At 32.6% G+C, this 13,001-nt stretch overlaps 1 protein-coding gene across 1 annotated transcript; it reads left to right on the forward strand.

The window, feature by feature from the left end:
- Window positions 1-7,927: 7,927 nt before the first annotated feature.
- LOC114389074 (serine carboxypeptidase-like 27) lies at window positions 7,928-11,871 on the forward strand. The gene is made up of 9 exons (XM_028349664.1): window positions 7,928-8,399; window positions 8,557-8,652; window positions 8,977-9,069; window positions 9,154-9,239; window positions 9,361-9,621; window positions 10,158-10,285; window positions 10,385-10,480; window positions 11,257-11,362; window positions 11,468-11,871. Exons 1-9 carry the CDS (start codon window positions 8,039-8,041, stop codon window positions 11,720-11,722), a joined length of 1,482 nt encoding a protein of 493 aa, XP_028205465.1. The 5' UTR covers window positions 7,928-8,038; the 3' UTR covers window positions 11,723-11,871.
- Window positions 11,872-13,001: the final 1,130 nt, after the last annotated feature.

Raw genomic sequence — 13,001 nt, forward strand, 5'->3', positions numbered from 1 at the left:
GATTATGATGAGAGGAAACCATGTGTTTGTCGTTGGAAGTCTGGGAAACCAATGTCGACGTATCGTAAGCGTCTGGATAGATTGACATCTGATGTTGTGTGTTGGATTCCTTACGGTAATCACTGTGCATTCAGAGAATTTGAGCTGATCTCTTTATTTTCCGGACATATCCGTTGGGGTCCATCTATTGTCATACATCGACCAAAGAGGGTTGTGCTAGTTTGGGTATCTGTAGACCATTCCACCATACCCTGCTGCTCCATGTCTATGTGTATAAGATATTGATGAAAGATGAATTTTGTTTTCTGAATACCTTGCGCCGATGAGTTAGATATGTGTTGCGCCCGGAGAGTGTGCACCAAACTACATGGAGTGGTTTTACATGATATTCCATCCATTTATGACTCCTGCACAGCCTGGGGATTCTCCTAGACATTCACCTATAGTGCACGATGACACATTTGTTAAACCAGATCTTCCTTAGCAGTCGGTGGCGGCAACGCTATGGATGAGGCACCTGCAGATGTAGAGCAGCCTCGACATGCAGTGGTAAAATATATTTTCAATTGTCATTGTTACTCATTTTATATGAACATGCATTAACCCTAAACTTTTTTCCTTGTTTTCATTGTCCTAGGAGGTTTGCTAAGCAATAATTGAAAGGTTGGAAATGTTGCTCAACCTAAGGATAGTGACTGAAGGAACAAAAGCATACACTATCATCGAAGGCTACCCAAGGATCGCAAGAGGTGTGATTGAGCAATGAAATGTATATGTTTGATCGAGACGAAGGCGACGTATGGAAGACACATGAAGACTTTTACGATTTTTGAGGTTTTATATCAATTATGTATGCAATATGACTAAACTATGTTTATTATTTAATGTTATTTGATAAGCTTTTTAATTATTATTGTTTATGTTGTATGCGAATTTTAAATTAATCACCAATTTACATTATTATGTTAAACCTTTAATAACCCCAATTAGTCAAACCACTTTAATTAGTTATGTAACACTAAACCCTAAGTATTGAATTAACACTAAACCCTAATTGATCAGGTAACAGTAAACCCAAATTAGCGACGTAACCATTTTCCCTAGTTGGAAAGGTAACACTAAACCACAATCAGTGAACCTTGAGTAGTAAGTTAACCCTAAACCCTAATTAGTTAAGCAATCCTAACCCCTACCTAGTAGGGTAACCCAAAACCCTCATTAATCAAGTAACCATAAACCATAGATAGTCAAGTAAAACTAAACCCTAATTAGTGACGTAACCATAGACCCTAGGTAGTCAAGTAACCCTAAACCATAATTAGTCAAGTAACCTTAAATCCTTATTTATTGGAGAGAAACAGAAACAAGGATGACCTTATACGTTGATGAAATCACATATCCCATGTCGGTTATATTCATCCACTTATTCATGGTAACCTGCATGTAGCAGTTATAATTACATTTATTTAAACCAAATTTAATCCATCAAAATGGAACAAAAAACTTATATACCATGGATAATCCATCAACAAGTAGGGACCGATTTAATTCCTAAAACCTGTCTATGCCACCAAGCATATTGATATACTCATTAGACCATTTTGCAAGTTCTTTAAGCAAATGGTTGCGAACCAAAGACCAAGAATCTTCACACATACCTAATAAGGCAACAATTGCATGATATCTATAGTTACCATCAACTTTGACATCAACAATGTTTTCAATGGAATTATGAATGCATGGATGAAATTGATCCAACATCGACATGGTCCTTCTTTGTTTTGCTTGGTCAGATGATGTTGCACTACGTTTAATTGAAGAATTATTATTTTGCACAGAATGTAATGCATCAAAATATTCACAGTAAGACGGATCACGCTTTGTTGATCTTTGATGTTTGGTCATCAATTTCTTCTAAGAACCTTTTGTTTTCACCTTTTCTGGAGGAGCACACATAGAGTTTAGATCAGGGTAAACAATTTTCCGAAGTTTACTGTTTAGAGTAACTTTGCCACAAACATCAAGCTCTTGAAATCGCTTGGATATGAGTTTCATCTCTTCGGTTATGTTGACTTTGGGCTCAGATAACCTTGGGTCTGAAAAACTTAGCCTCCACTAAAACATGGATCGTGTTAAGTGGTATGGTACCAACAACATATCTAGCTAGCTCACATGCACATGAAAGACCGTGAGTAGTTCTCATTATACATCCACAACAAGAAGGGTTTTTGCCGGCATAATGTACACGCTCAAACTTAGTAGCAATCTGATTTAAAGCATACCTTGATACCATGTCAAGTAGTTTCTTGTATAAGATAACTTTAAAAATATGTTCAACCACATGTGTACTTGTTTCAAAAGATGCCTTAATTTCAATGTGTTGCAACGTGATTATGTTGTTCATGGCTTCCCAAACACTACATAGGTCTCCAAGACTATTTTATAGTAGTATCTTTAAAGTCCAATGAGCAGACTCAACCCTGCATATGAAATACACAACCAAGTAAACAAACACAATTTTTTTTTATCCATTCAATCATAAACCCTAACAACAACAAAAGTTTATAATTTTCATACCTGTTAGTTGTTGCGTTTCTTAATTGCATCACCTTATTCGTCTAGGTTTTAACAAACCCAACAGTAACTTTAAAAATGATAGTAAAACACAAATACTATCATAAAACAAAATGAAATGAAGTAAAAAAATTTAACATAACAAGAAAAAGTATACCAACAAGGTCCAACACAATTAATAGATAACCGAGTTCTTTAAGTATACTGATAGAGATTTAATTCTATAGTCGTGTGTATGGAGAATATTTTAAGGCAAACCCCACTTCGGTGATCTTTACACCTTGATAGTTAGTCTTATAATTTTCGACTATAAGGATATCTTACTTTCAATTTAAAAAAAGTATTTCACAATAAAAACATTACATCTCTCAATTTTCCCTATATCACCAAAATTAACTAAGTTGGTGTGATAAACTAATGAAATGATCAATTAGATTTAACAGACTTAAATATAAACAAGATTATCTAACATTTGTGGTAATTAAGAAACCTAATGTCATTGAAATCTACTAATGACTTTTAAACTAAACTTTTTTTTTACCTAAAATGTCCTTCATTTGAACTTGCTAAGAATCAAAAAGAGCCTTTGGAAATAGGCTAAGTGATCATTTTTGGTCCTTTATCATATTTTTTTGTTCAGTTTGATCCTTCGTCTATTAAAAATTTCATTTTGGTCCATTATTTTATTTAAGAATTTAAAAATGGTGTTTCATATTTTAAAGGATTCACTTTGGTATCTCATCTTATTTTAAAGTTTCATAATTGTAACACCCCATTTTTCGTAAAATAAATTAAAAAGGATTTTATTTAAAAATAAATAAAGTTTTAGGAAAATAATGAGATTTTTGAAATTAAATAAATAAAGAGAAATAATTTTATTAATTAAAATAATAGTTTCAAGATAAATAAAATAAATATATATCCTTAAAAATGTATTATTTATTCATTTGATATGGAATACAATAGAGTTTTTTTTTATAAAATGATAAGATAAAGAAAAATAGAATAAATAATAGGCCCTAAGTACCCTATTTATAAATAAAGACATATTATGTCATTTTTCACATTTACTATATGTCTCTATGCTTTCTCTTCCTCTCAATTTCGTTTTCCCTTCTTCCTCTCCCAAAATTCTCTCTTTTTCCAGTATACACCCAAATACGTCTCAGTAAAATAATGATTTTAGACTCGTTAAGAGTTGGATCATTGTGAAATTTGAACACCAGGTTTGAAATTTATTTTTTTACACACCCATAGTTGGAAATTTTGAATTAATGTTTATGGTAAGGGGAATGTCCCTCACACGTAGCTTTTTGTTATTCCCGCATACACCTAAACCTATCCCAGTAAAATTATGATTTCGAACTCATTAACCATTGAATCATTGTGAAATTTGGACACCAGGTTCAGAATTCATTTTCGCACATCTTCACCGTTGGAATTTGCAAAATAATGTCTGTGGAGAGAGACATTTTCATCTCACCTAGACAGTGAAATGGAGGCTCCAATCCCTTCTTCTTCTCTCTAACACTTGGAAACACTAACAGAGCAAATAGAAGAAAAACTTGAGGAATCTTAGGGAACTACTAGAGATGCCACTATTAATACCAGACTACACACGTGAGCCTACTTAGAGGTAAGGGATGAGTTTCTCGCAATTAGGGTTAAAATGAACATGTGTAGGGGGTTCTTAGAGGATCAAATTGAGGTTTATTTTAGAATGTTTATTGTATTATAATTCTTCCTGTATGATTATTTGAATTTTTTTTAGGAATTTCACTCCTCATTTTGTGAGAAACATTTTTGTATAATTTATTTGTAGTTTGGATAAGATTTACAAGATTAGCGTGATAAATTATTATATTGGGATCATGAAATTATGTATAAGTGATAAATTGAATATGTGATGAATTATGTGATAAAATGTTGCTTTGAGTTTGTAACATTGTTATTGAGATTAAGTATAAGTGCAAAGTTGAACATGTCTTAATTTGCGAGATACACGTAAACATGTGATGGTGGATTGTGACATTGTGAGATGTTAAATTGTGGACATGAGATATGGTTGTGAATAAGTGTGTGGTTAATACTTGATGTAATAATTACTTGTGTTATGAGTTGTGAATTATACAATAACCTAACTGGTGTTTACCTTGAGAAAAAGTGTTTATGCACGAGGTGTTAAAACGAAAATGTAGGGTTACAAGTTAGGAACTTGAGGTGTTAAATTGTAGCGCAATGTGCGAGGTGTTAAAAGAAGAGTGTAGGGTTCTAAGTTAGGAACCTGAGGTGTTAAATTGTAGCACAATATGTTAAATGTGTTTAAAAACAAGTGAGGTCATGGATATTGTATAATTCATGAGCAGTGTCTGCATGCAAAAGTTGTTTTAAGGGTTAGACCTAAATCAGGAAGGTGAGACCCTAACAGATTCTTTGGAGTTTAGGCCTTAATGGTAAACACACTCGGTTTGAGTGCTCCTTTAAGCCTATGTTGATCTCATATGGTTGTAGCATTCTCACAAAACAGAGTGACCCTGATTGGTCACTTTATGATTTTACTTACTAAGAGTGGCCTAACATACCCATTGTGTGATGTATCTTGTTATGTACTCCTAAGTGCCCTGATGTTGTTTTTCACTGACATGGTACCACATTGTATATAGACTTTAGTCTTATTATAATTGTTGCATAACGCATGTGAATTATTTATTATGAAATTGTTGAGTGTTGTTACGTCTTGAATTAAGTGTGTGATTCATGTGTAATGTGATTGATGATTAAATAATGAGTTTTAAATGATAAAGTGGTGAAGTGATGTCAATTGTATTAAGTTGAGTTATGTGATAAATATTTTTATAATGTATTTTGCTTATGTATTTGTTTATCTGTACTTTTGTTAGGAATGTAATAGTTCACTTCTTGTGTGTTGTTTGTGTTGGATCCTATGATGATTTTGAACATTGTATTCATGGGAGAAGATGGTTAGGTGAATGACTATGGAGAATCTCATGTTAGAGAACATTGAAACACAATGCTCTGATAGGATGTGACATTGGGACATGAGCTTTAGTTTTAAATGCATCATGTTTTGAGCCAAAAATAATTCTAACAAGTTTTATTTGTAATAGTGAAGTGAATGTGAACCTTTTACCCACGTGAACTCTTTTATGTTCATTAAATAAAATCTCATTTTATGTAATTCTGTATTTTCATGTATTTTATTATATAAATATGTATATCGGAATAGAGAATGTTACAATAATGATCTTTCAACTATTCAAATATATTTAGAACGATCCTTTATTTGAGTGCTATTCAAAGTATAAAGTTGAATATATTTAAATAATTAAAGGATTATTTTGAACATTTTAAATAAAATAAAATATCAAAGCGAACTTTTAAAAAGATAAATGATCATATTTAACAAAATAAATAAGCTAAATAACTAAAATAGTCATTTAACCTTGGAAATATAACCTCAATTAATTGAAAGATATTTATAAGATGTCATCCTTAAATATGATAAAAGTAATTAAAATTTATTTATATTTGAATCATTATTTGTGTTGCTTACTATAATTTAGTCTGGAGGGAGTGCATTTTGAGGTACTAAAGTAAAACTTTTAAGTTAAAGGGATCAAATTGAAAAAATAAATTATAGATAAGAGGTAGCTTTTTATTTTAACCTAATAAAAATTATAAAACATTGTTCAACAATTAACATTTTACTTAGTTATGTAAATTGCCCCTTGTTTCATAGGATACTCACAACACACAAGGCTTAATTTTTTTTAATTTATAGAAATCAAAGATAATTGTCAGAAGATTCGTAATAACTCATAAATTTATACATCTGGTTTAAAATAGACCCCTTTCTTGATGCAAGGCTTTAAGAATGTGTATACCTCATATATTAATGGCAAAATTGCACTTTTGGTCTCTCAGTTTATCTCCAATTTCGGATTTGGCCCCCCTATAATTTAATTCATAAATTTGGTCCCCCAATTTTATAAATCTCTGCAAAATTGGTATAGAAAGCCCGATTTGGACGTTGACCGTTAACCTTAGACGTTGATTGCCACGTGTCAACGTTTGAGTGGTTTCCTGTAAATGCTTCATTTTTTGTAAGTAAATTTTTACTTTTGGTCCCCCAGTTTTACTCCAATTTCGATTTTGGTCCCCTTATAATTTAATTCGCACATTTGGTCCCTCAGTTTTATAAATTCCTTTATAAATTCAGCCAAATTTCATTACTGGAGAAGTTGTATTTCAAATTTCAAACAAAAATACCATTGTCATACATAGGCCACTTAAGTAGTCGTATACACATAATACCGCATGGGGGAGCAAAAAAAGAAAAAAAAAGGGGGGGGGTTATTACAGAACCTGTTAAAGTAAGAGATCTGAAAATTTCAGACCCAGGTTGGGATTCATGCGCCACTTTCTCAAGTTGAACAATCTCAGAAGTGGGAGAGAGACAAAGAGTGATTTTTCTCTGGGTTCCAAGTGAGTGAAAAACTTGCGATGAAAAAAAAGTGCGAGATTTATCAAGACTTACCATGTCTCTAGCACCAGTAGCTAAACCATTCAAAAGACCAATTTTGCAGGAATAATTTATAAAGAGATTTATAAAACTGGGAGACTAAATGTGTGAATTAAACTATAGAGGGACCAAAATCAAAATTGGAGTAAAACTGGGGGACCAACAAAAAATGAAGTCTTTACAGGGAATCACTCAGGCGTTGACATGTCATTGACACGTGGCAGTCACACATGGCATTGACACGTGACAATCAACGTCTGAGGTTAACGGTCAACGTCCAAATCGGGCTTTCAGGACTAATCTTGCAAGAATTTATAAAACTGGGAGACCAAATTTATAAATTAAATTATAGGGAGGCCAAATCCGTAATTAAAGATAAAGTGGGAGACTAATTTTGTAATTTTGCCTATATTAATTGGTTTTGGAGAAAAGATATGGCAGAACAAGAGATCATCCTTGTAGACACGTTTTATTTTATTTTTAACTATATGCGATTTTACACTTTAGATAACTCAACATTGTCTTGCCCTCAAGGATGAATTATTGAGCTGTCCCAGACCAAGATAAATTGTTAATGAGTGAATTGGCTTCACAGCAAAGAAGCACGGGCACAATAATTATATCTCGACAAGTTAACGACGAAATGCACACCACAAAATCTTATTTAGTCCGATCGCATCATAATACATTGCCTTGGGTGTAGTGCTACCACGTGCTTCAAATGAATGTCTGACATATATAATAAAATAATATATCTTTTCCTGGAGTATTTCAGTGTTTGGTGTTTTTAGGCTCTTGACACTTTTATAAACCCCATTGGTGCTCTCATTATTCTCCAAGGTAGGAAACCCATAAATTTATTCTAGTAATACATTTCTGGGTTTTGTTTGCCTTGTGTGTATCTTTCTATTGACGAGAATAATGGAATGTTCCCAATTCTCTGTTTTTTTGCTTTTGTCCATTTTTGTGGGAATTTGTTTAGCTTCTACTGAGGAACAGGAAAGGGACAGGATTGCCAAGCTGCCAGGACAACCAGAAAATGTGCTATTTGCACACTACTCAGGCTATGTGACTGTGAATGAAGAAGCTGGGAGAGCATTGTTCTATTGGCTGGTTGAGACACCAGCTAGTATTGAACCAAGTTCAAGACCACTAGTGTTGTGGCTCAATGGTGGACCTGGATGCTCCTCTATTGGTTATGGAGCAGCTGAAGAAATTGGCCCTTTTAGAATTAATTCTGATGGGAATTCACTTTACTCCAATCCTTATGCTTGGAACAACTGTAAGGGAAATTATTGTTTTGGTTTTGGTCTTTTCCTACAATGTTTTTTTTTTCTTTTTTCTTTTTGGTTTGTGTTCGCTAGTGGCAAATGTACTACCCTTCTCCTGCAATCTGTTTTTTTTTTTTTTTTTTTTAATTTTTCTTTTGTGTTCTGCAGTGGCAAATATACTCTTCCTTGATTCTCCTGCTGGTGTTGGCTTTTCATATTCTAACACAACATCTGATCTGTATACAGCAGGTGACCAAAGGACAGGTAATGTAGTTGCTTGCTTGCTGATGGAAGATAATTGATTAATTTTAGTTTTGCTTATTGTATCCATGATATCAATTAACTTAAGCTTTAGGCCACAAAAAAAATTATTTATTTTTAGTTTTTATAAAAGAAAGAAGACCTTGTATTTTAGCAAAAAGGTCACAATGTTTACGAAAAGGATCTAATTTATACCTTTTACTTAAAGTAATAATTTTTTTTTCTTAAAATTTGTTTGAAGCATCACTTATCGCTGGGTCGGCCAGCATGATATATATTGGTGTTGTGTGATTTTGACATGGTTCTTTTCTTCTTCTGAATTTGCAGCTGAAGATGCATATACATTCCTTGTTAATTGGTTTGAAAGATTTCCTCAGTATAAGCATAGAGATTTCTACATTGCTGGAGAAAGTTATGCAGGTCCTCTTCTATGCTAAAATACTGTTAATTGAATGCCTTGTTGGATGATAGATTATTATCCAACTCTTTACAAATTCATTTCAGGTCACTATGTTCCTCAGTTGTCTCAACTTGTTTACCGGAGAAATAAAGGAATCGAGAATCCAGTTATAAATTTCAAGGGTTTTATGGTGAGCTTGTAACTTTCTTGAAAAAATGATATCTTTTATATCTCCTATTATGCTAATCAAATATGAGAACCTTCCTTAAAAATCTTCAAATGAGTTTGATTTTTCGTGTGATCATTGTCAGGTTGGAAATGCAGTCATTGATGATTTCCATGATTATATTGGAACATTTGAGTACTGGTGGGTCAATGGTTTGATTTCAGATTCCACATATAAGAAGCTGGGAATTGCCTGTGACTTTTATTCTTCTGAGCATCCACCAGAGAATTGTGTGGAAGCTCTCGAACTTGCAACTTTGGAGCAGGGAAACATTGATCCATATAGCATTTATACACCAGTATGCAATGATATAGCAGCAATCAAACGCCGTTTGGGGGGTCGCTATGTAAGCTTTTATATCAACATATTCAATTTTTTACTTAATAACATGACACCTAGATATAAGTCATTGCATGCCATTGTAGTTGTGAATCAGAACAATGTAATTTTAATAACAAATGTTATCTTGAAACTCAGATGTCTTTCTTTTCAATTCATTTTTGTCTTTAGAACTAGGTAGAGATCACGGGTACTTTTAATTGGGATCGAAAGTAATTTTTCCCTGACTGATTTTCCAGATCATTTTTTTTATAAATTGTTCATTCCATCAATCTTTGACACTAACCTCATCAATTTTGCTAAACATGGCACTTCTCAGTTTGTCACGAGTCACCAAATTGACAAACTTAGTGTGATAAACCGACATAAAGACTAATTTGGTTTATCAGAAAAATTTTATAGAGTAAGTGGAACTTTTTAAACTTAATAGATAAAACTGAAACCAAAATTCTATTTTAACCTGTTTATATATCTTTGGCATATGCTCTTGATTTTTATTTTATTGTTTTCTGCTTTTTCCCCTTACGTGGTTTCCAAACCCAGCCATGGTTGTCTCGAGCATATGATCCCTGTACTGAGAGGTACTCTACCTTGTATTTCAATCGTCCAGAAGTTCAGAAGGCACTTCATGCCAATGTAACTGGGATTCCTTATTCATGGGCAGGATGCAAGTATGTTAACCTTATATATATATATATATATATTGGAGATGCTTAATTTCATGAGACATACTTTATTTCAATCTTTACTGAAAAGTATTTTCTTGACAGTGATGTTATTGTGGAAAATTGGGGTGATTCTCCGCTATCTATGCTTCCAATATATCAAGAACTTATTGAAGGTGGTATCAGAATATGGGTATTCAGGTATATTCTGAAAACCCGGTGATTTCAGTTATTAATAAGTAACTTTAATGCTGAGAATGAATTTTGCTTGTCCAAATGTGTGTTTGGGGGTGTGGCCGTTAACTTAGGCTTGTCTCTCCCAAAAATCTCGTGAAATAGACTTATTTATGTGAAAGTTAGGATTTGTGATTCTGAACAATGTGGAGAGAGAATGTATACCTACATTGGATAATCGTAATCAAACATACAGCAAGTAATAAGAATCATTCTACTGTATTCGTAAAACATAATTAAATTTTGATATGTTGCGTCCTAAATTTTGATGTAAAGTAAAAAGTTATTAAACTAACTATCTTCTTGGTGCCTAAAGACTCTTCACGATGCGAAGATATGGGAAGTGTCATTGTACGTGGTCTTACTCCTTACATATCCAAAGAAATTGTTTTCAGATTCAAACTCACGAGCAATTGATTACCAAAGTGCAACTTGACCTCTGCACTAGGACTATAAAAAAAGTATTAATGACTTTGAAGAAATTAATTTTAGGAAAGTCATGTATAACATAATTTTATACATCTCATTAAAAAAATTTCTCATTTTAATTTTTTAATCAATGACTAAGAACACTGGTTAGTATTTTTCTTAATTTTATTAAGTAGAAACCATAATCAAACATGTTATTCACAAAATGAAAAATCCATGTTAGAAGCTAGTTTTTTTTTATATTTTGGTTGCACTTAAATAATTTTTCTCACATTGCTGACCATGGTTCTGAGTGTTAATTTCCCCATCTGCAGTGGAGACACTGATTCAGTAGTTCCTGTAACCGCGTCTCGGTATTCAATCCGTGCCTTGAACCTATCTACCATCATCAATTGGTACGCTTGGTATGATAATGACGAGGTTGGTGCTACCTTTGAAAATGATACCAATTGAACATGTTATTATTACTTATTTTTTTGCAATTCTATTATTATCTATATGCTGAGGATCTTTTCTTCTATGAAGGTTGGTGGCTGGAGTCAAGTTTATGAGGGGCTTACATTGGTTACAGTAAGAGGGGCAGGGCACGAGGTTCCACTTCATAAACCCCGCCAAGGTTTTATCCTTTTCAAGACATTCTTGGAGGACAAGAACATGCCATTGCCAATTGATAGAAGCCTTAGTGGCCCAACTGATAAATCACTGAACAAGAACATTCGGTTGGCTAGGCCCATACGCAAGATCACTATGCCATCATCGACGCAGGGCTTTACTTATTAGATTTCTATCTTTGTTGTTCTACAATAAAACACCCCTTCTACAATAAAACACCCCTTTCTGCACCGATTTAGAGGGGCTATGTATTTTGTTATATAAGTGATCTTAATAATTTAAGAGGGGTGAATTAAATTAAAAAATTTCTCGTTTAATTGACTTCTAAATCCCCTTTTAAATCTATAAGTTAAAAATATTGAAGATGAAGATAAAAATTATATCAACAGAATACTTAAAGTATGCAAGATAAATAGAATATAAAAGATAAAGTAATAAATATAGGAAAGAGAGAAATGCAAACTCAGTTTATCCTGATTCGGTCACTTTTTGTGTCTATGTTTAATTCTCAAGCAATCCACTTGAAATTTTCTCTAATTTTATAAAAAATCCTTTTTACAACTTCTAAACATCCAAGGGATCTCTTTCCCTTGTGTTCAAACAACTCACATTCAAGAGACAAAAAATCTCTTGATCTTAATAAATCTTTAAAGAAAGTACAAATGTTTTTTTTCTTTTAGAGAAGAAGATACAAGATGAAGTTTTGAGAAGAATCCTTAATTGATTTGCAAGTGTTTGACCAATGATTTTTGTTTGAGAGGATAAGATAATGATGTTCTAAAAAACTCTCTAAAAATTTTCGTAGATAAGTCACATATTTATAGGCCCTTGGTGGTTTTTCAAAAACTTATGAAGGGATGTGACTTTTTTGAGTAACTTTTAAAATTTTTGTTCTGGTAATCGATTATAACTTTTTGGCAATCGATTACACAGTTATGCACTGAGGAGTCATGACTTTTCAATTTGAATTTTTGTAGTTTCGTTAATGGTAATCGATTACAGTTTTCAAATTTCAAATTTTCTGAAAAGGCTTTTTAAAATAATCTTGCTTCTGGTAATCAATTACTAGTGGAAAAATGTCTTTTTTAAAAAATGTTAAAAATATTTTAAAACCTTTTTATAATCAATTTAAAAATTATGTTGTGAGGTCAAACCTTTGCAATCACCAAGAGACTCTTTTAAAATAGATAGACTAAGACTTAGTTTTCTTGTTGATCTTTGTTTTCTTGGTCTTGATTTAGACTTGAAATAAAACTTGTGTTGCTTTTGTCTTGGTATCATCAAAACCTTCATACACATACATTTAAATTCTTCCCCATTTTGATGATGACAACCAGTTGAAATCATTTGCTGAAAAATATTTCTTTTGCAAGACGATCACTCTCCTTTAATTTTGCAATCATTGCTTAGTAGAAAATATTTTAGAGCAAGTCCAAAACAGTATTTA

This window comes from Glycine soja, chromosome 16, assembly GCF_004193775.1.
Source record: "Glycine soja cultivar W05 chromosome 16, ASM419377v2, whole genome shotgun sequence".
NCBI classification, from domain to species: Eukaryota; Viridiplantae; Streptophyta; class Magnoliopsida; order Fabales; family Fabaceae; genus Glycine; species Glycine soja.